A 24,227-nucleotide genomic window follows, 5' to 3' on the forward strand; every position below is an offset into this window, starting at 1 on the left:
TTTAGTCCTGAGAATCGAACCAGTGCCTCACACATGCTAGGCAACTGCTTTACCACTAAGCTACAACCCCAGCGCCACTACTGATTTTTTTTTTATCCCTCTTTACTTCAGAAAGAAGGAAATGTGATACACATTTACTGGTCAGTTGATTTTAATTAAATTAAAAACTGGCTTCCTTCAACATGCCATACATTTTCACACCACTAGCAATGCTGTTTTCTCTCTGCCTACCTTAACTCCTGCACCTCATATCAAACACTGGCTAGTAAGTCTTCTCTCCCAATGCCACCCTTCCTTCTCAGCTGCCACTATTCTTTAAACTTAACACAGGCAGTCACTGTACTCCACACCCTGAATTGCCATTGTTTTTTGAGGCCTCTTTCCCTTAATAGAGTGAAACGTGACTCAAGGTTGTCACTCAATAAATATTTGTTGAGCTGAAAACTTCTACTCAGCATATTTGACATTTCTTCTCAATGTTAGATTACAGCAGTATAGTACAAGTCTGTGTGGATTGAGCACTTGGACAGTTCTGGGAGGTCATTGAGCACCACCACATGTACTTCAGGGGCTTTAAAAAATGATACTACCAACCTACCAACCTAGTAGCCAGGACAAAGAATCAAGAGTCATTTGGAAGACAGTCACATTTCTTAGTTTAATGTTTACATATTCCAGATTTATTTCTTGGAAGCCCATAGTAAATCCCCAAATTCACCTAGAAGTTCTCAAAAGTCATCAGACTTATAGGAAGTTTGGGCTGGGAGATGTGTATCTACTCCTGCATGTCCACTTACTGTGCAAACCTTTTGGGACACAGTATTCAGTCTGATAGTCTTGGGTTCAAATCCTAGCTCTGCCTCTTAACTCCCTGAGGGTATGTATTACCTCCCTGAGCCTCATTTTTTTCAGATATAGAAGGAAGATTGTTTTTGTGACTGAATAATAAATATATAAAATGTCTAATGTAGGTTTGGCACTTAATGGGTGTTTAATTGGTAAACACCCATTAACCACCTGACCCTACTGCTCTCTGGCCAGTAAATAGGCAAATAGGTATATATTTATAATTTGAAAAATGCTGGGGTGAGTGGAATGGTGATCTGGGCAATTTATTACCATTTTAAAACTATTACTAGATCCAGATACAGACATGAGAGAGTCAACTTAGAATTGAAAAAGTTGCTTTACAGAGCTATTTTTGCTGAATGCATGTCATACATCTAATCATATCTAAGTGTGACTTAATAAAAACTTTCAAGGGGTTTTCCAGCTTTCACTGCTAGGACTTTTTCAGATAATACACCCACCCTTTTCTCCTTTGATGTGTCCTCCACCTCTACCGCTAAGCTACAACCCCAGCCCCACCACTGATTTTTTTTTTATCCCTCTCCCCAGAGAGCTAGGGACAGTGTTCTGCTTGGCTTTGAGGTAAATTCCATGCTCACTTTTCCTTCATCCCTCCTTGCCTGCCTGTCTTGTCCCAGGTCTTATCTTTTTTTTTTTTTTTTTTTTTCCCCAGGTCTTATCTTGTCCTTTGAGAGGTATGCTAAGTGCTCTGCCAGCCTGCCTGAATGCCTGGCCTGTTTTTTCTCACTGCCAGTACCTCTTAGATTCCAATTCCAAACATGGTATCCCTCTGGGGTCACCCTTTCTTCCGGTGCCAAGAGACAACACATTCCAAATGGAACACAAGTGTGCCTCCCATGCTGGGCTCTCCTCATTCTGCTTGGGAACAGCAGAGAGCAGGATGTGGCCACTTCATCCCTCGCCGAAGTTTTCAGTCTCGTGGTCCTTTCTCTTGGGACAACTTAGGCTTTGGGCTAAGAACCAAATATGAAGACTGTCCTCAGAAACTTGAAGCCAAGGAAGCTTGCCAGAGCTCTACAGAAAGAGTCAGAGCCTTGCTGAGGGAGAAAGAGAAAGAGAAAAGAAAGTTCTAAAATTCTCCATGAAGTGTACTATGTTCTGGCATTCATTCTCTACGCCACTGGAAGCGTTCCTCCCAGCAAAGGTAGAGTAGGTGGTGAGAAGCTGGGGGTGAAAAGATACCTGGGAGGACAGATTAATTCATTTCCTGAGTTTCCTGTGTGGGACAATATCAGAGTCCAGCAAGTCTTTGTGACACCTCAAAGATGAGCACCAACAGCAGCATGGTGGGACAGCTCCTCTGGCGAGGGCCAGTGTGCATTAGCTGGAAACAGGATCCGGAAGGGGCTATCTACCACCTAGCCAACTGCTTCTTGCTCCTGGGATTCATGGGAGGCAGTGGGGTATATGGGTGCTTCTACCTTTTTGGCTTCCTGGGTACTGGTTACCTGTGTTGTGTGCTGTGGGGCTGGCTTGATGCCTGTGGGCTAGACATTGTCCTTTGGAACGTCCTACTGGCAGTGGCCTGCCTGCTCCAGCTGGCACACCTGGTGTACCGCCTGCGCATGAACACCCTGCCTGAGGAGTTTGACCTCCTCTACAAGACGCTGTGCCTGCCCCTGCAGGTGCCCCTGCAGACCTACAAGGAGATTGTTCACTGCTGCCAAGAGCAGGTCTTGACTCTGGCCACAGACCAGACCTATGCTGTAGAGGGTGAGACACCCATCAACCGCCTGTCCCTGTTGCTCTCTGGCCGGTAAGCTATTCTGTCATTGTCATTGCCCAGAACTTCTTTCCCCAGCCCACACTTCTCATTTCCCTAGTGTCCCTTTCCATGAGGAAATGTTCCCTTTCACTGAGGGAAGGATGTGGTGAGTAACCCAAAATAGATTTTTCTAGGAGTGAGTTTGCTTCCTATTTTAAAAACATGTTCCAAGAGGAAACTAGATCATGAGGCATCTTCTTGGTTGGAAAGAAAGATTAATTTTTCCTTCTGTATACATTCGATATTTGCTAAGCATTAACTAGGCATAGGGAACAAGGCCAGAAATGGAGGGGGTTCCTGTACCCCTATTCTCTGCCAGGGCATCAAGGGAACAGCCCCACTTGTGTTTGGAATATTCTATACCAACTCTAGTCTGTGTACAGCCAGGTAAGGAGCAAGAATACCCTTTGTCCACTCTTCAATACCCTGTTGTTCAACTGAGATTCTTGCAGACCAAGAAGTCAAGTACTGTAAATCTGAGCACCTTAGGCTGACAAAATATTAGTGATGCCCATGTATGTGTCATCAGGGATTTGGTGGAGACATCTGCTCCTTTGAAGAAGACTAACAATGGACATTGGCAGCAATGTTCTCAGTCAGGATTGGTGTGTACCCAATCAACCTGCATGTGAAACTGGGCCACTGATGTTTTAATATTTTTCTCTAATTAATATCTAATGAGAAAATACCATGGGACTCTGTGCTTCACACTTTGTAGGCAATTGTGGACTTCTTGAAATATTGCACTAGTAGTGCTTGCACACTTCTCACACCAATAATGTGGTAGAAAAGTTAAGGAGATAGATAATCAGAAGGCTCTGAATCTAAGAAAGAAAGAAACAAAATTTTAAAAAAGAAAGAAAGTAATAACACAGTTTTTTCCAACAACACAGTGGGGAAAAAATCTTGATGATAATAGCATGACAACTACTATTATAGTAATAATAAACTTTATGTATTAATTTGCAGAATCCAAGGTGTTATATATATATAGGTTTTGGTCTCAGAGGTCCTGAATTGAGTGAATTATAAGGGGAGAGATTTTTTGACATTTTATTTCATTTATGAGTGAATTGAAAGTGTAAGCAAATGTAGTTTTTTTTTTTAAGAGAGAGTGAGAGACAGAGAGTAAAGAGATAATTTTTTAATATTTATTTTTTAGTTATCGGCGGGCACAACATCTTTGTTTGTATGTGGTGCTGAGGATCGAACCTGGGCCGCACACATGCCAGGCGAGCGCGCTACCGCTTGAGCCACATCCCCAGCCCCGCAAATGTAGTTTTTTAAATAAACAAATACACATCATGACTACTGCCAAAATATTTACTACTTATAGTTTCATGCTTAAGATAAAACCAGTTCAGGGAACTTACTCATTCATGAGATCCACGATGCTCTTTTTGTGGCTCCTCTGTTCAGTGGAGGGAATTGAGACCTGTAGAAGTCAACCCACCCCCACTGTACAGTGCTCTTGCTGGAAGCACATTACGTTATGGAATGGTTCAGGTATCTTAAATATGACAGATTTCCTATGAACTTATATAAAACCATGTCTCTGTAAAGGGGAGAGAAGGGCTTGTCCTTGTGTAGCTTTTCCTAGAATACTTAATATCAACAGCCTAAATTAGAAATCAGACAATTTGATTTTTTTCTTTTCACAGTTTGGATTAAGGATGTTATTGTTGTTCCTCTTGTTTGGTTATCTTTCAAAGTCATCCTCTCCCAGTTTGGCTAAGCTGAACAAGGGGATGAAGCTTCTTGTCTGTGAGTGAGCTCTGGTTTTAAGGAAGAATCACTGTACCCTGGGCTGTTTATAGTGTGGTACCAAACACCTCAAGGTAGCAGAAAAGAACTCTGTGCCAGGAAATGGGGGCCTCTTGTGTAGACTTCCCTGTCTTACATGCAGACATGGAGCCCTTTGCTCAAATCTCAGAAGTCTTTTTGTATTAATTTATTAAGGGCAGTTAGTCCCTTTCAAGATTTAGAAAACAAAGTAACTTCCTCAAAACCTATCACCCTGTTAAGCTGTACTTACTGTTGGAGAGTTTCTCTCATATAAAATTCAAAGCACAAACTCCTACATGTTTAGACCCCTGAACAGGTTAACTACCTATCTAAGCTATTCACATAGGTGGAAATTATTGATGTGTCATCCAGGAGATCAAAGAGTAAGAAGAGACCAACAATAAAGGACACAGTATACCTGTTTAAATGGCTCCAGTGAGCCTTGCCAGACTCATTTGATATTACTCACACTCTGAGATCTTGTCACTCTTTGGTGGCTTTCCTGGGGAATATGAGGAGATGAGGGATGCCACAGCAGCTGTGTTCTCGCCTGGTATCTTCCTTTCTTAGAGAAGCTTTCTTTCTTTCTTTTTTTTGAGATATTTTGATCACCTTTTTTGGAACACAAATGAGTTTACTGGTTTGTTCATTGTTCCTTTTTCTTTCTTTCCCTCCTGATTTTGTTCCTTCCTTCCATCCTTCCTTCCTCCTTTCCACAAATATGTATTAAAAGTAATAGGGGGCTGGGGATGTGGCTCAAGCAGTAGCGCGCTCGCCTGGCATGCGTGTGGCCCGGGATCGATCCTCAGCACCACATACAAACAAAGATGTTGTGTCGGCCGAAAACTGAAAAATAAATATTAAAAAAAAATTCTCTCTCTCTCTCTCTCTCTCTCTCTCTCTCTCTCTCTCTCTCTCTCAAAAAAAAAAAAAAAGTAATAGGGACTAGGCCTCTAGTGCTAAATGTGAAAAATATTGCCTTTGTATTCATGGAGTTTACAGTCAGCTGTTTATCAAAACAGCTGATAGTCAATGTGTGCCAGAGTGGGTAACAATGGATATAACATTTCTATGGAGAAATGCAGAGTGCAATGAGAGCATGTAACTAAAACTGCTGGATTTCATTTTTCTGGGGAGGTCAGACAAGACCCCCTTCCTGTAATAGGGGGTGTTCAAGCTGAGATTGGAGGAAAAGAGGTCTAACTGGGGACAGCATATGTAAAGACCCTGAGGTAGGAGAACACGACACTTTTTCTCTTGTTTTCTTTCATTACTCAGGGAGGCTCTGCCAGGCAGTCTCTCTATATATTTCTTGGTCTTGTAGGAATGTGTTTCTGCCTTTCAGAAGTTATTGGCTGACTCCATCATTAGCTTGGTTTGAATGAGACCTACATTCCCTCAGTCTTCCTCCTTTAGGTGGTCAGGTAAGAGGCAATAGCTTATTAATTGCTAGTGTGTGTGTGTGTGTGTGTGTGTGTGTGTGTGTGTATCATTAAGAGCAAAACTCAGGAGTGCTTATATCCCATTGACCAGAAGTTAGCCGCTTGGCTATACCTAGTGAGAAAGGATGTATGGAGGTGTAGTCTTCAGTGGTGCAGACATGTATCCAGTTAAAACTCTAGCACTATGGAGGAAGAGAAAAGCAGATATTGGAGAACACACTACTAGACTGGATTTCCCAGATCTCTGTCTCTCCCCATCCTTATCTACTTATTAGTATCCTATTTATCTTTTAAACTCAGCCCAAGCCTCCCTCCTCCTCCTCCTCCTCCTCCTCCTCTTCTTCTTGCTTTGTTTTTGTTTGAATCATATACACTCATATGAATAATTCAAGCAAGAGAGGCAAGTGCAAAGGAGGAAGTTGTTCAAACCATTTAATATTCCAATAAGAAAATGACCAGTATTATATCAGGTTAACATTATTCCAGGTATCTCTAATGATGTGAACAAAGAGGACAGTAAGCTTCCCTCTGACTTCCCCCTACCTTTATACCCTCTCTGCCTCTTAAAACCTCTCAGAGGTAAAGTGGTGCCAAAGTCAGACCCAAATCCTCCCATCAGCTCCCTCTTTACCTTGTTGGAAACTTGGCTGGTCCCATAGCTTCAAATGATACCTGAATGCCAATGCCTCCCAAATTTATATATCCAGTTTTGTTGCTGAATAAATTGGTCAGCTAGATTACAGGGAATGTAATGATGATGATGATGATGATGATGATGATGATGATGATGATATTTTTAAGTTACTGCATTACAATTATATATAAGCATGGGATTCATTGTATTATATTTTATACATGGACATAGCATAATTTGGTGGACTACATTCCCCAGTGCTTCCCATGCCCTCTCCCCCTAACTCCTTCTCAATCCCCTTCCTCTATTGATTTCCCTTCTATTTTTGTGAGATCATCCTTTTTATCAGTCCCCCCTTTTACTCTCTCTCTCTGGCTTCCACATATGAGAAAGAAATGTCATCATCTTTGAGAAGTCTTCCACACTCTCCCCCGCAAAAAAACTCTCTCCCTTCTCAGTGCTCCTATTCCACAATAGTGCTTATATAGAATTGCAACTAGTTATTTATGTGCCTATGACTTCCACTAAACTGTGCAACCCTCAAAGGCAAGAGCCAGATTGTATATCTCTGCATCTCCTGACCTCCAGGAATATTTGTTTAACCAGTAAAGATCCAGAAATAATGGAGGAATATCTCCCTCTAAATGGACATGTGTGCCTTGGAGATCCTCTCCTCTTCCTCCTCCTCCTCCTCCTCCTCCTCCTCCTCCTCCTCCTTCTTCTCATCCTCCTCTTCCTTCTCTTCCTCCTCTTACTCCTCCTCCTCTTCCTCCTTCTTCTTCCTAACAGACATATCTTCTCACTTAGTACAACTCACTTAGAAGAGACTTAATCTTTTTCCAGATGCCATATCACATCTGAAATATGCTTACTTTCCCCAAGCATAGTCAGAGACAGGCCACTGATTCTAACAAATCCTCCCAAAATGTAGTCCCCATTGTCTGCATGGCTGCAAGGATACACGGACAGCAAGCAGCATTAGTGGTGTTTCTAATCCTGAGCTGTGAAGATAAACCTGTGCTTATGGGAAAGTCAAGAGCAGTTGTTTAACATGTTGGTAAAGTAGAATAAGATTATTCATAAAATTAAAACATGTTAATTAGAATTCCTGGTTGTAACCATAGAAACCAACTCCAGCTAGCTGAAGGGGGAAAAGGTCTTTTAAGAAGTACAAGAATTTCTCACCAAACAAGGAAAGGCATGCACCTGAGCCTCTGCTAGGAATAGAAACAAGAACTTGTTCTATTGGGCCTTTTGTTTGATTTTATATTTTTCTTCCCTATGGCTAATTGGAGTACATGCTTTTTCAAAGTCTGAACTACATGATTTTAAAAAGTAAGGTTTTGGTTCCTTAACAGGGAAACTTTAGTTGTGAATGCGATAGTTTTCCCCATCCAAGACATGAGTCGCATTTACTTAATTCCAGTTTCAAATTCTCATGGAAGGAGTTTATCTCAGGTTAAGTTTATACCTCAGGATTATCCATTGAGCAGGGTGCATGGGATCTTTTGTCCAAAGACAGAAACTGTCACTGCCACATTATGGCTAGTGAGGACAGAGATGAGGCAATGCTAAGAGTGTCCACCATCACCTGCCAAAAGCTCTGGGAAAATGGTGTCATGGTAAAAATACAGAATCTCAGTTCTTGATAGCTTGGTAGCTGAGGAGTTAACCACTAAGCCTGAGTATGAGTTTTCTTAACCATAAAACACAGAAAGGAATAATCTATCTTGAGTTATTGTGATGATTAAATAAGAGAACACTTGTGAAGTATCTAGTGGACTTACCACTTCCTTCAAAGTCTGAAAAGTGGTTATAATGCAAACATGTGATGTATAAAGCATGGCTCCTCATATAGTCTACTGGGAAGGAAAAAGGAGAAGTTACCCCAGGCTGAACCTCTAGAGCAGCGCTGACCAGAAATCTTTCTGTGATGAGAGAAACATTCTATATCCCTGTTGTACAATATGGTAACCACAGGCCACATATGGCTATGGAGCAATTGAAATGTGATTAGTGTAACTGAATAACCGGATTTTTAGTTAGTTAGTTTGTTTGTTTATATTTGCAGTGCTAGAGATTTAACCCAAGGCCTTGCACATGCTAGGAAAGCACTCTATCACTGAGCTACATCCTCAGCCCTAATTTTATTAATTTTAGTGACTATAACTGTAAACTTAAATAGTCACATGTGGCTAGTGGACAGCAGCGCTCTAGAACAGTAGTTTCTGTCCTAACTACACAATTGAATCACGGGGAAGTTTTTTTTTTTTTTTTCATATTTTTATTGGTGCACTATTTGCTGTCACATATTTCATATATGTACCCAATAGAAAATTATAATTTGGTCAATATCATACTAGGGAGATTTTTAAACTAATAATTTCCAGATCCCACCTACAAAGATTCTTATTAATTGCTCTGGAATAGGGTCTAAGTCTAGGTGTTTTTTAAAGCTCCCCTGTGGCTTCTACTCTGAAGCCTGGAATTGAGAACCATGGGTAAGCAGGAGAGCTCAGGAAGTCTCCCTGAGATCCCTTTCTAAACAGCTTCTACACATTAATCAGGTCTCTCCTGCTTTGGGTTTTACTACATTTTGGGCAAGGTGATTTGTGGGAGATTTGTGTTAACTGGCAACACACAACAACAGCAAAGGGGGTTTCAGCAGCTATTTCCCTTTCCCAAGCACTCTCTTCTCTCCCTTTGCCAGGGTTCGTGTGAGCCAGGATGGGCAGTTTCTTCACTACGTCTTTCCATACCAGTTCATGGACTCTCCAGAGTGGGAATCCCTGCGACCCTCTGAGGAGGGAGTCTTCCAGGTAATAGGGAGCCCCATGGCAGCACTGCCTCACCTGTTCTTCTGTAATCTGGCAATGCCCACACCCCTCTCTCCTCCCAAATCTGCCTTTGGATCACTGCTAATATATTGCTAGGGTAAGAGCATCACCACCTCCTCCTCTGTGGAAACAGCCCCTGAGCATCTGACTTGGGAATAGATGGGAGATCCTGGTCCCTGAAAGGTCGCTATAATATCACTTCTTTGCCTAAAACTCTTCCAGAAGACTCTAATGCCCGCAAGATAAAACCCCACACTCCTCAGAGGTTAACTTTAAATTTTTAGTGCCCTTTGGTCACACTCCAGCCCTCTTTTCCTTATACATTTTACACACATAGCCATGCTGAAGTGCAGCTGCTTCTCTCAACACACCACATGGTTGGGCAACTCCTTGCCTTGGTCTCTCCTTTCCCTTCTATCTGAAATACATTTCCCCTTCTAGATGAGAGGCCATGACATCTCACTTCCTGTGTTAGTCAGCATTTTGTCACTGTAACAAATATCTAAAAAAAAAAAAAAAAAAACTTAAAGGAGTAAAAACTTATTTTGGCTCATGGTTTCAGACCATGGTCAACTGGCTCCATTGCTTTGGGCCTGAGTAAGTAAATTGTGACAGAGGGATGTGACAGAAGAATGCTATTCCACTCATGATATATGGGAAGTGGGCAGAGACGTGGAAATCAGTCCCCAAGGGCCTCCCACAAGGATCCATTCCCCTCAACTAAGTCTCTCCTACAGTTTCCATCATTTCCCAGTAATGCACCCAAATCATGACTCTTTCAGTGGACTAATTGATTGATAATATCAGAGTTCTCCTAATCCAATCACCTCCCAAAAGTCCCCCTCTGAAACTTGCTGCATTGAGGACCAAGTCCTCAATAGATGAGCCTTTGGAGGGCATTTCAAATCCTCTGTGAGCCTGCTCAGATCAGCCTCTCGGACTTCCACCCCACAGTGCACCGTTCCTGCCTGCCCACCTGTTTTCTTCCTTTGGTGGATGCTGACTGGTGCACAGTTGCTCTCTCTTCTAACCAACTGGGTTCCTTTCTGTCTTGTACATAATGATCTCTTTGAAGTAAAAATCTGGGCTTCTTTCTCTATCTCCAAACTCTAAAGCACAGTCCTTTGAACATAGTAGGTGTTCAATGAAGGTTTGATAAGTGGCTTGCCACTTATCTTGCCACTTATCTCAGAGGATTCTATGGGACATTCACTTGCATATGAATGTAAGTGGGGAACCTAGCTGCTCAGCTTCTACTCTCTTCTCTGCCAATGCTTCAGATGGTGGTTACTTTGTAGTTCTTGCTTACTGAATGGCTAGTATGTACAGGCACTTCATACTATATTACCCCATTGACTCATACAACTCTTGGGGTTAGATATTATTATTACCCCATTTAACAGATGAGGAAACTAAGGTACCAAAACATCATGAAATTCAGCTAAAAAGTGGCAAAGCCAAGTTGCCTGAATCTACTATTTATATTCTTTTTTAAAAATAGAAGGACCACCGGAAGAGTGAAGTTTAAACACCTACACTCATCACCCTTAGGGATTCCTCATCTAGATAGTTTGCAGATACTGGGTTCTGTGTGTTTCCTACCACTTCTATCAGGGAGTCCTCCAAGCCAGCATCTGAGCCAACCCCAGAACAGACACATGCCAGGCGGTACCATTTGGCTTGGCTGGTTTCCGGCCCCACCCTGACACTTGTCTCTGTGAAGATGGAGCTTGAGAAGTAGTCTTGATCCCACTGACAGGGCTACCAACCACAGACCCCCTCCAATTATATTTCCACCCCTACCCCCAAACACATTCCCGCCCTCAATAGCTATCCCAGCCATCTCCTTTGGGAACTCCCTCAGGCTGGAAGAATGTCCAGGAGTCTGAGACAGCTGGACCAGGGCTCTGACACTGACCCAGAGGAACAGGTGTTGGGTAGCCAGGTGCCCTCCCCTAAGTTATGCTTGAAAGGAAGGGCTATAACCCCAGATGGCCTCTCAGCATGGAATGTAAGTAGGGTCATATTCCTCCAGTTTATATTTTTAGTGTCTGTCTCGTTTGGGAGCAGTGAGACACTCACATTTGCTATTGGCTGTGTAAAGTCTCATTTCCTCTTTGCAAATGTCAAATGTTGTCCCAAGTTATAGTTCACTCTGTCCTTACCTTTTGCAATTATTTAGCCTTTGTTGAATGAGAGAGTAGTCCAAAGTGACAGTCTAAATCATAATTCACCTCATGTTTAACACAAATCAATCAACAGTCCATCATACCTCTCAATAATTCAGTTTCATCAGAACTATTGCCTGTTTACTGCTGTGACACTCTCATTAGTCATAAGAACACACATAAACGCTGTATGATCTCACTTACATGAGAATCTAAAAAAGTCAAATTTGCAAGAGGTAGAGTAGAATGCTGTTACCAGAGGCCTGGGAAGGGGGATGAATAGAGAAAGGGGAGACATTGGTCAACAGATACAAAGTTTTGGTTAGGTAAGAGGAAAAAATTATGGTGTTCTGCCAGGCACAGTGGTTCAGGAAGCTGAGGCAGGAGGATCACGAGTTCAAAGCCAACCTCAGAAAAAGTGAGGCACTAAGTGACTCAATGAGACTCAGTTTCTAAATAAAATACAAAATAGGGCTGGGAATGTTGCTCAGTGGTTAAGTGCCCCTGGGTCCAATCCCCTGTACAAAAATAAATAAATTATGGTGTTCTGTTGCACAGTATACTGACTATAGTTAATATATATTTCAAAACACTAAAAGAGGATTTTAAGTGTTCTCACCATAAAGATAAACATTTGCAGCAATGGGTATGCTAATTAGCCTATTTTGATTATTCCACAACATATACATATATCAAAACATCACACTGTATCCCATAAATAGATAACATAATAATTTTAAAAATAACAGCACAGGAGGCATCATACAGAAATCATCATCATTCCTCCAATTTGCATCCTGTTTCACTGAACCTAAATTTTGTTTACATTCTTATTCAGTCCCTTCAACCAGCATCTGAAGTGAGTATTAAAGAAAAAGCTAGATAGTTGTCAAACTTTATTATATACATGCCTATATATGTGAGAAGCAATCAAGAAGCAGATTTCCAAAGCACCTTTGGGAAAGGATTTTATACAGGACATGAAAAAGTGCATTAGGTTGTTTTACAACATATAAGATTCATGGTCTTCACTTGATTCATTTATTCACTTCAGTGATATTTATTGAGTACTTATAATTTGCCAGAAACAGTTAAAGGTATTTGGAATACATTAGTAAACAGAAGAGATGAAGGTCTCTGTCCTTATGTATTCTACATTCTAGTGAGAGAGACAAAAATAAGCCACAGACACAATGAGTAAGGAAATTATGTAACATGTTAGAGTAGGGTAAGGGAGAGATGGTTGTAGATTTAAATAGAGTGGTCACAGAAGTCCTTGTTAAGCAGGTAAAATTTGAGCAAAGACCTGAGAGAGGTGACATTGTGAGCTCTGTGGGTGTCTGGGGAAGAGCATACCAGACAAAAGAAAGAGCCAGTGCCAAGTCCTAAGATAGGACTAGTGCATTCAAGGTACAGAAAGAAGGCCAGAGCACCTGGAACAGAGGTGGGGGAAAGAGACTAGTAGGAGAAGAAGTTTAAAGAGGCAATGGGGGAGCCAGATCTATAAGGGCCAGTGTGTATATTTTCTGGATAGAGCTAAAAGCATTTCTGAATAAGTTGGACATAAGATGTGAGAGAAAGAGAATCAAGTAAAACTCTGAGGCTTTTTGACCTGAGTAACTGGAAAGATGGAGCTGTGATCAGCTGAGATAAGGGAGCTGCAGGTAGAACTGACTTGGAGGGAATAAGAAGTTCACTTTGGGATACAATAAGTTTGCACTGCTTATGGACAGTTAAATAAGATGCTGCATGAACAGTTTTATATTTGAGTCTGAAAATCAGGAATGAGGCCTAGGTATGAGACAAATTTGGGAGTCAATTTTATCAACGTGTATAAAGGTTGTACAAAGGGGGATCTTTAACTTTCTGCTCTCAAGAGTTTGTCTTCCTCTGTACTCCTTTTCTGACTTTAAACATCAAATTCTTTTGGTTACTTATAGTGGCCAAGGTAAAGGGACTTCATGGACCTGAATCCTAGGCCAGTACTTTGTCCACCTGATACAACCTGGCATACCTTATCCAAAACTTTTTCTTTAGCTGAACATTTTCCCAACCCTTTGTGCCCCTACATTGTCTTTTTTTTTAAGAGAGAGAGAGAGAGAGAATTTTAATATTTATTTTTTAGTTTTCAGCGGACACAACATCTTTGTTTGTATGTGGTGCTGAGGATCGAACCCAGGCCACACGCATGCCAGGCAAGTGCGCTACTGCTTGAGCCACATCCCCAGCCCTACATTGTCTTTTTTTAATATTTATTTTTTAGTTTTAGGTGGACACAATATCTTTATTTTATATTTATGTGGTACTGAGGATTGAACCCAGTGCCTCATGCATGCTAGGTGAGCACTCTACCACTGAGCCACAACCCCAGCCCCCTACATTGTCTTTAAAGCAAATAATCTTCAGCATTTTTCTCTCTCTTCAATGCATTAGGAAGGCCCTCATCCCCCACTTCTCTATATATCTCTCTCAACTCAGAACCTTTTGTAGACATTACAAGTATCAATCATGGAGCCATAGACTATGAGAGCTGAGGAAATAGGATATGCTGACTGAGAATACAGAAGGTGATGAATGAGTGAGTGAATGGCTGACCCCAGGGCTCCTGATGCAGGACACTCTTCATTTCACTACACACAAGTACAAGTCATTCAAATCCTGGCCCTCCTCCAGTCAAGACCATCAAGGGATACTGCAATGAAAGTATAGCCATTTATCAAGTAGCCATTGCTTCTTTGTGCTTAACATGGATACCTTTTCTGGTTTAAACCTTCCCTTTCTTCTATTGAACCCCCTCAGGTCACTTTGACTGCTGAGACTGAATGTAGCTACATTTCCTGGCCCCGGAAAAGCCTCCATCTTCTTCTAACCAAGGAGCAGTACATCTCTCACCTCTTCTCGGCCCTGCTGGGCTATGACATTTCAGAGAAGCTCTACACTCTCAATGATAAGCTCTTTGCTAAATTTGGGCTGCGCTTTGATATCCGCCTCCCCAGCCTCTACCATGTCCTAGGTCCCTCTACCCCAGATGGAGGGCCAGAGTCCGAGAAGGATGATGAGGAAGTCTGCGAGCCATCCTTGTCCCCTGTTCAGGCCACGCCCACCTCTGTCCAGCATGTGTCTCCTTGTTCTCCCCCTCCAGCTGCTACCAACCTACCTGCACCTCTTTCCCGGGCCAGGATGTCCAGGCCTGACAGCGGCATCCTGGGTGAGGACTCCACCAGTCTGGTGCTGGAGGATTTTGAGGAGGTGTCAGGATCAGAATCGTTTATGGATTATAGGAGTGATGGGGAGTACATGAGGTGAGGGCGGAACTAACATGGGCACTGTCACCGTCTCAGGACCCCACGTAAGTACACAGAAGGTGGCTGCCACCTATCCCTGCCAGCAGCTGGCCTTAACTCAGCTTCTAAGGACAAAAACACCAGCTTATGAAATGTCATCTCTCAGAGTACTCATAGAAAGTGGCATTAACCCATGTTGCAGACAGCAACTCACTCTGGGTGCATGTAAGGCATGAAGGGATTTTTAAAACTCATTCCTTGTAAACTATGATTGCATCTTGGAAAAAGGCTGGTTGACATTTTGAGCAGCCAGGTAGGTTGCTGAATTCTCTTGTAAGGTTGTGCTGGGGCCATAGGAGATTTATTTGTGGCATGTATTTTAAAGGAAAAAATTGCTGGCATGGTTTTACTTCCTATTGATTGTCGTCCTGGAATGGAGTTAGTTCTGGAAACCTGTTGTTACTCAGGCTGGACTAGGCAGAAATCTCTGTTAAAATCACACTTAACCCCAGAATCTGCTCAACTATTTGAAAGAGACGTGTGTTCCTAGGCTAATAGTTCTGGGAAGAATATGTCTCCAAATTGCTTTCTTCCTTAATGGAGGGCATGTTGACCCCTTGGGCAGAGGACTGAGTGCTGCTCTGATTAAAGTTACTATGATAGTGGTAGAGCACTTGCCTAGCATGTGTGAGGCACGGGGTTTGATTCTCAGCTCTGCATATATATAAGCAAATAAAATAAAGGTCCATCAATAACTAATAAAAATATTTTTTAAAAAGTTACTCTGATAGGACAGGTTTAGGATAGCTTGGCTTTCCCCAGCAACCCACACAAAGGGGAGGTAGGCTGGGTTTGAATCTGGGAGGTGAAGAGTTCCCTCACGGACGCATATACAAGAAAGAACATACTCACTAGTTCTGGGAAATTGCTTTCATGTTCCCCCTGGCTGTTCTCACAATACTGTGACATTTTCCTCTGGGACTCTACCAGACCATGGTGGAGGTCTGGCTTTTCCTGAGGAAAATCCCACCATCCTCAATTTGTAAGGCATTTCTAAGTGAAGGGGGTGCTAAGAATACCAGCATTCTTTGGGAAGCACCGACAAATCTCTTATGCAAACAGCCCGATGCAGAAGGCCTCCAGGGTGCACAAGTGAACGAGTGCATGTTTGTATATTTTGAAAACAAAGTTTCATGAATGATAAGAGAGATGAATGGTAAGGGAGAGATACATGGTTTCAGAGAGACTTTATCATCTTCTGCGGTACCAGTGTCCTCAAAACCATAGTTGAGCAGATTCTGGGGTAAGTCGAAGGATCTTTCTAGGACCTATGGTCACATTGTTGACTTCCCTCAATGCACTGTCCCCTCTCACAGGCCTTCCTCACCTCTGGTGTTGGGATTCACCTCACTCTCAGCCATTCCTGCCAGTTGTCCTATGTGTCTAAAGTGTTCCATTTTATGTCCTACTCTGTCCAATGTGCCTACCCACCTGCACACTCTCTTATCCTGTTTTCTCATGTTGTTCTTCCCTGTTTTCTCTTCTTTTCATGACCCTATTTATTTTATTCCTTCTTGCCTCTCTTTGATTTCTGACTTCTGCTCAGTTTGCTGCTTTTTTTTTTTTTTTTTTTTTTTTGGTACCAGGGATTGAACCCAGGGCATGCTTAACCACAGAGCCACATTTCCAGCCCTTTTTTGTTTTGTTTTGTTTTGTTTGTGTAGTACTGGGAATTGAACCCAGGACCTTGTGCCAGCACTTTTTAATTTTTTTTTTTTTTTTGAGACAGGGTCTTGCTAACTTGCTTAGGACCTTGCTAAATTGCTAAGAAACTGGCTTGAAACTTGTGATCCTTCTGCCTAAGCCTCCCGAGCTTCTGGGATTACAGAGTTTGCTCTTAAATGTCCCTTTTCTTCTCCTCAGTTCAATTTCTCCCTCTCTTTTTGTCCTCTGTCATCTCCCCTTTTATTGTGTGTGTGTATATATATATATATATATATATATATATATATATATATATATCTCCTGTTACCTTCATTTCCTTTTGTCTACTTTCAGCCTTGTTCTACTCTATTCTTCCTCCCAAATTACCTTGTGGTTCCATTTTATTAATTTTAAATTCTAAGTCTTCCAAAATCAATACCCTTTTCTCTGAATAAAGAAAACCATTAAAGTAAAAGTGTCTAAATTACCAACTTTTAGGAATGTTTTCCAAACATCAGGGAGAAGCAGCATGGTAAAAAAGAAAGAGACCAGAACTGGAAACTCAAAGTCCGGGCTTCTATGTCTGGTTCTGCTAAGTAATGTGTGACTTTTTGCAAACCATACAACCTCATCGAACCTCGATTTCTTCTTTGAATGGTTGAACCAGCTGTCCCTAAGAGCCTTCTTCAATTAATGTGAAAAAACAAAGGATAAGCTTTTCAGAGGAGGTAAAGAGAATCATTCTGTCTACTGAGCAATGAACGCAAGCCCCAAGACATCTGCATGTCTCAGCAAGGACTCTGCTATATTTCACTACCATTTCTCTATTCACTTGTGACTGCTCACCCTGGGTAGGGTTTCCTTCTTGGCCAGAGTTCCCTCTATTCTGTACTTGTAATGAATCATCACCCGCCATGTTATTGCATTCTATATGAAAGAGGGTCACTATTCAGTCTCCACACCCTCTACCCTTAATACTATTATGAAATACCTCTTTTTCAAATTTAGACATTTTTGAAACTTAAGATGAGAAAACAGCTCATGAAACTCATTTTCTAAGTACTGGAATTTTCAACATAAGGCGAGTAGGTGGTTTATGTTTGTTTTAGTAATAGAGAGAGAGGGGAAAAATACATTGTTTACTTTTTAAATCAGATAGTTTTTAGAAAAAATTGAAAACATGATCAAATTGGCCAAATCTCTGATGGCTTTCAGCTAAGTCTGTGATAACAGGATAATTTAACTTGAGATCTTTTTCTGAAATTGTGTTTTGGGATGTTTGGCTTAATTGATTTGCCATCAGACTCCTTATAGGGTTATTACTTTAATGAATAAGCATATTCCCCATGATTGGTCACAATTTGCTACCATCTATTTCCTTGCCCTTTAATTGCCAAAATTTTAAGCTCATTGCTATTCATTCCACCATAGCACTTACGTAAGAGGCTGAATTCTGTACTGTTAGGAATGACACAACTGCCTCACATGGACACCAGGGCTTGTCTCTCACACCAATTCAATTTAGGAACAACTAAAAATAGTCAGAGCTTCCATTGGAATTCTTTTGTTTCTCTTAACAGGAGAAGTGCTGCGGATCATATTTTCATGCAGGAACTCCTGCCAGATTCTGAGTTATCCCTGACTTCACTAGGATTTTTCACATGCATTCTGTGGACACTGTCTAAAGTGTTCCATTTTATGTCTTATGGAAATGCTCAATGAATGAGAGGCCACGTTGAGCAGCATCTCTGAGGTGGTCAGTTAAGTTAGACAATGAATCTATTATCACAGATTAAATTGGAAGTTGTCTGCAATTTGGCTAATTTTGATTGTTTCCATGTTGTTCTGAAAACTCTGGTTTGGATGATAAAGACTACATATTGTAAGCTGGGTGCAGTGGTGGACACCTGTAATCCTAGTAACACAGGAAGCTGATGCAGGAGAATCACCAGTTCAAGGCCAGCCTCAGCAATTTAGTGAAACCCTGTCTCAACATAAAAAAATCAAAAGGGCTGGTGATGTAGCTCAGTGGCAGAGTGTTTGCCTAGCAAGGCCCTGGGTTCAATCCCCAGTATCACAAAGAAAAAGATATTTTTTAAGAAACTATATACCATTTTCTTTCTCTATTATTTATATAAGCACATTATAAACAGATTATAATATGGAAGTTAATTGTGGTTCAAGGAAGGAGCCCAGGACCAAGAATTAGTACCAAGGCTAAAGAACCAACTAACTCATCATTTACAATCTAGCATAAATTTCAAGCACTATTCTAAGCACATAAGCAACAGTTTAAAGTGTTAAAGATATTTAATCCGCAAGAAAAGGGAAAGTATGATATCTTCAAAATTTAAAAAGAACAGCAATTATAGTTTACTCAACTTGGTGTTGTTCTTATAGGCAGAAATTTGAATTAAAGTCTAAAAGTCCTAAGGAGAAAGATTTTGGCTTAATATCCATAATGAATTTTTTGTATGATAGTGAGTTACTCATCATTAGGAGAGTTCAAGCAGGGGCCAGAAGAGACTTTGTAAAGTGATTCAGGCTCTGGGAAAAGGATGCCTTAGATTATCACTAGTAAGATAACTTCTAACTCTGCCAGGCAATGATTCTGTGATTCTAAGATCTGACTCTAGTCCTGCTGTTAAGCACCATCAGGAGGAGTTTCCTCGTATGCTCTGTCTACCTTACCAGGTTGCTGTGAGGATCAGTGAGATAAAGTGTCTATACTTTAAAATTCCATATGTGATATCTCCAGTGAATAATCTATAGAACTCTCCTTCCTATTTAACCCAGCTGAATGAGTTAATAACCAAAACCTATATTGAAATATGGTAAACTTTGTAGAGCTCCTGTCTTTTATTTTGTTTAGCCCTCTCTTATTCTTTCTCTCTGTCAAAGATACTTGATTCTCCTTCTTATTTCCTGCAGTTTGTCTTTCCAGGAAAGGTGACAGCTAGCAGAATCCCCTGAGCAACTGAAAGGTGGAGGCCTAAAGAGAGCCCAGACTAGTTCCCCAGCTTCTGAACAGCCCAGTGCCGGCTGGGCCTCTGGCTATTCTCCTGTATTTGTTTAGGAGGAGACAAATCTCCTCCTGAACACATTGTGTTCAGGCTTTCTCCTTTAGAAATGACTGTAACATGCTTTGTAGCTGTCAGTGTGAGTCAACAGCACTTTTATCAGAAACACTGGAAAGACTTCTGGGGCAGAAACCTTGCTTTTGATAGTGGCATGACAGGACCGGGGTCTCCAGTAGTGCTGCCTCTGCCACCATTGGTTTCCTGTATCAGTCAGGTCATGGAGCAGCAGTTCTTGCCTGCATCCTGGGGCTCTGAAACCCTGCAGCTCTGGGTATTCTTTCACTTCTGTGTTAAGGGCCTCACTGTACCTATTCTTCTCCGTCAAAATAAAACACAAGAGCCCTACAAAATTTACCATATTTCAATATAGGTTTTTGTTGTTAACTCATTCAGCAGGGTTAGATACGAAGGAGAGTTCTATAGCTTATTCACTGGAGATATCACAGCAGATCTCTTGGTCCTTTCACCTATAAAACAAGAGGTTTAGATTAGATAAGTTCAAAACTGATTTACACCAATATCCTAGAATGGAAGGATTCAAACGTACAACTGCTTTACCATGTCAGGCATTGGGTACAGTTAAAATTGGGAATTGGGGAAAAAAAGAATGAAAAGAGCCATGACTTTAGGCACAATCTGGAGCCATAGTGCTGAAATTCTTCCTCTTTTTTCTTTCCACAGCCTCTAGATCTCCTCTCCAAATCTCCTCTCAAGTTAAGTCCAGGAGTCAGGCCCCTCTGGCTCCCATCCACACTCCTGAACTTTAAGGATCACCAGGCTGCCCTTTTCTCTGTGGCCAGCACAGCTCTATTCCACGATCACAGGATGGTCACTTGCATGCATGCCCCTCCTCTCACCCACTGGAAAGCTCTGGGGCAAAGCAGGAGTGGACACAAAGTGCCACCCCTGCAGCTACACAGAGGGCCTGGGGGACACTGAGACACTCTAAGGAAGCCATCCACAGGAATGAGGGCCATATTCCATCCTTTGCTAGCTGCAGTCTTGGCAAGTAACAGCCTCTCTGAGCCTCATCTCTAAAGTGGGATTATAAAACCTACCTCACAGGGTTGTTGTGAGGATCAGATGAGTTGATTTAGCTGAAGCACCTATGTTGTGGCATGGCACATGGTAAGCACTCAATAAATCACTCAGCTCTTTTCCTATGTTATTTCTTTGAGTTGTCTAGAAGGATCAATTGAGGCAACTATTCAACAAGTTTTCATTGGTGGTTATTTTTTATTTTTCAATTAAGATTCAATTTATGGAAGTAGAAACTGAAGATATAGTTTTCCCTTAGGCTTTTAAGTTCAACTTACAAATCTCTTATTCTATCTATGAGTCTAGTATCAGGTAACAGTTTTTTAAAGGATTTTTACAAACTTAGTAAATTAAACTTAGTAAATTAGTTTCCTTAAAAACTTAAAAGTGGACTTATAAATTAACTATATTCTGTTACTTTTATTTATATATATATATATATATATATACACACACACACACACACACACACACACACACACACACACACACTCTGGCTCTCTATTCTGTGTAATACTTAATCCTAATATATATATTCTGGCTCTCTATTCTGTGTGTAATACTTAATCCTAAAACAATGACTTGAAACAGAAACAGTAGTTTTGCTCCTGAATGTGGGACTTGCCTGGTTTTGACTAGGTGGTTCTCATTCAGGGTTTCTCATGCTGTTGCAGTCAGGTCATAGCTGGGACTGGAATCAACTCAAAGTTCTCTTCACCTACCTGTCTGGGGCCTTGACTAGGAAAACTCAAACAGTTGAGGAATGGACCAGCCAGGGAAACTTGGGCCTCTCTTTCTCTCTGAAGTAACTTCTCTTACTGCTGAGGAGTTTCTCTAAGTGATTGTAACAATTTACATTCTCTCTAACAGGGTATAAGAGTTCCAGTTGCTTCTTATCCTTCCCAAGTTGTCATTGTCATCACCCCCCCAACCCCCATTTGAACCATTTGGGCATATGTAGTAGTATAATATTGTTGTTCCTATTTTCATTTCCCTGATGAAAAATGAAATCAAATACCTTTTTTTTTCTTTTCTTGGCCACACGGATATCTTCTATTGTGAAGTCTCTATTCTAGGTTTTGTCTGTATCTCAATTTATATGCTGTTTCATATTGTCCTAAAGAAATTCTTTAAACAATCAGGTTAAAAGTCCTTTGTTGTTGTTGTTGTTTTTCAAATATATTCTCCTATCTTGTGACTCTTTTCCCCTTCTAAATGATATATTTTAAAAAAATTTGTTCTAATTAGTTATACATGACAGTAGAATACATTTTGACACATTGTATACAAATGGAGCACAACATATTCCTCTGGCTACCCATGGTGCAGAGTCATACCGGAATTGTACTCATACATGTATATAGGGTACTAATGTCTGTTTTTAAAATGATATCTTTTGATAGATATAAGTTTTTTATTTCATTGTAGTAAGTTTTCAGTCTTTTCCTCTGATCAGTGCTTTCTGTGTCATGTTCAAGGAACTTCTCTTCTCTTGAGGATATTCTTCTATATTACCCTTTAGATGTTTTATCGTTTTACATTTCACAGTGAGGCTACAATCAACCTGGATTTGCTTTTTTGTTGTTATGAAGTAAAAGTTCAGAATACATTATTTTCCATATGGATATCCACTTGACTGAGCAAGACTTATTTAGATTCTTATCCTTTATTCCTATTAGTTTTGAGTGTCCCCTTTGTCATAAATCAAATGCCCCTATATCTGTCAGTCTCTTTCTGCATCACCTATTCTGTTCCATTGGTCTATTTTTCTGTCTTTTGACAATACACCTTGTTGCAGTTATCATAGCTTTACAAAGAACTTTCTTATCTTTGAACATTGTTCCTCTTCAAGTATTAGTTATCCCTGTTCTTTCCATTTGCATTTCTGTATAAATTTTAGAATCAGCTTGTCAATTTTGAAAAAAATCTTTCCTGGAATTTTTATTAGAATTTCATTTTCACTATGGATCAAGTTGGTAAAGAATTGATATCTTTATATTGATTTTTCAATCGATGAATGTAGTTTAGCATATTTTGATATTCTTTCTTTCTGCTCAATAATTTTTTCCATGTAGATGTCATTGCAGGTTGACTTTAAATTTATTTCTAGGAGTTTGATAAATTTGATATGGTTATAAATGTATCATGCTTCATAATCATTTATTACTGCTATATATAAATACTACTGATTTTTTATCTTTAACTTTCATCCAATGATCTTGATAAGTTAACTATTAATTCTAATCATTAATCCATATAGTTTTTAGGATTTTCCATAGATACAATTATCTCATCTATAAATAATTATAGTTTTATTTCTTCATTCCTGTCCTATACTTTCCTTCTCTTCCTTCCTCTCCTCTTCATCTCCTCTTTATTCTCTTCCTCCTCCTCCTCCTCCTCCTCCTCTTGATTCCTTGTTGTGCTGAGTAGGACCTTCAGTACAGGGAAGAATAGCAAGAGTGATAGAAGACAACTTTGTCTCATACTTGATCTCAGGGACAATGTTTTCAATACTTTACCATTAATACAATGTATGCTATTAGGGGTTTATAATACTTTTATCAAATTAAATATGTTTTCTTTGTTCTGAATTTGCTAAGTTTTAAATCATAAATGAGTATTGAATTCTATCAGATTATTTTCTGCATTTATTGAGATTATCTTCTTCATTCTGTTAATGTTGTGAGTTACATTAATAGATAAACAAATGTTAAAAATCCCTTGTATTACTGGAACAAACCCAACTTATTCCTGAAATAAATTCATCTTTATTATAATATATTATCCTTTTATGTATTTCTGGACTTGGTTTGAAAATATTTTGTTTAGGATTTTTGCATCTATGTATTTTGTGGAATCATTAAGTTTGAGTGTCACAGTTATGTGGTTTTATAAGATGAGTCAAGAACTCCTCTCCCCACCTCCAACACTCACACTTCTCTTTTTTTCTTCCCTCAATTTTCTGAAAGAGATCTTTAAATCAAAACATACTTTTTGAGTCCCACCCCACTTGCCTTAACTTCTGCTCCCCCTGTCTTATTCTCTCAGTTGCTTACACCCAAAACCTTGGAGTCTTTTCATCAGTCCTATCAGATCTATCTTGAAAATATATCCTGAATTCAACTTACTCTCTCCATTGCCACCACTAGTTTCAAGCCACCACTACTTCATAACTAGAGTACCTGCAAAAGACACATAACTGGTCTGATCTCTCCTGTCCCTTCTCCCCATAACTCTTCTACACATACAGAGCAAAGTGGTACGATTCTAAATGTGTTTGCTGTAAAGAAAATAAATGAACACATGTAAGAGCTCATCATTTCTACCTCAAAAGCACAAATGATTTCCTATTACACTTAGAATAAAATTCAAACTTACCATGTAGTATTAGTTAGCATTGGCTTCCTTAAGAGCACAAAGATTTATCATTTCTCTCTTTCTCAATGTGTACTAAGAGTCTGTGTGACTAACAAGGGTAATTGTGCTTCATGCTGCAACTCTGATTCAGCTGACCATCAGGCTCTGTCCTCTCAAGGAAGAAACAGCTTGACATCCTCATGTTGGCTTTTCTCTACTTTGGCCTGGAAGTGGCGGAGTCATTTCTGCCCAGAATCAGT

At 40.4% G+C, this 24,227-nt stretch overlaps 1 protein-coding gene across 2 annotated transcripts; it reads left to right on the forward strand.

Moving 5' to 3' along the window:
• Nucleotides 1-1,708: 1,708 nt before the first annotated feature.
• Popdc2 (popeye domain cAMP effector 2) lies at nucleotides 1,709-20,727 on the forward strand. 2 transcript variants are annotated; one of them, XM_071615814.1, is made up of 4 exons: nucleotides 1,709-2,626; nucleotides 9,207-9,315; nucleotides 14,301-14,850; nucleotides 20,251-20,330. In XM_071615814.1, the coding sequence occupies exons 1-3, from the start codon at nucleotides 2,136-2,138 to the stop codon at nucleotides 14,805-14,807; spliced, it is 1,107 nt and encodes a 368-aa protein (XP_071471915.1). In that variant the 5' UTR covers nucleotides 1,709-2,135; the 3' UTR covers nucleotides 14,808-14,850; nucleotides 20,251-20,330. The 2 variants fall into 2 exon arrangements, with proteins under 2 accessions (XP_071471915.1, XP_027791957.1); XM_027936156.3 differs by having other exon boundaries at nucleotides 1,712-2,626; nucleotides 14,301-14,709; nucleotides 20,251-20,727.
• Nucleotides 20,728-24,227: the final 3,500 nt, after the last annotated feature.

This window comes from Marmota flaviventris, chromosome 8 (genome assembly GCF_047511675.1).
Source record: "Marmota flaviventris isolate mMarFla1 chromosome 8, mMarFla1.hap1, whole genome shotgun sequence".
Taxonomy (NCBI): Eukaryota; Metazoa; Chordata; class Mammalia; order Rodentia; family Sciuridae; genus Marmota; species Marmota flaviventris.

Coding starts and splice junctions, on each gene's coding strand:
- Popdc2 (XM_071615814.1), top strand. CDS start 2,136: ATGAGCACCAACAGCAGCATGGTGGGACAGCTCCTCTGGCGAGGGCCA. Junction 2,627..9,206: donor TCCCTGTTGCTCTCTGGCCG/GTAAGCTATTCT, acceptor TCCCTTTGCCAG/GGTTCGTGTGAGCCAGGATG. Junction 9,316..14,300: donor CTGAGGAGGGAGTCTTCCAG/GTAATAGGGAGC, acceptor GAACCCCCTCAG/GTCACTTTGACTGCTGAGAC.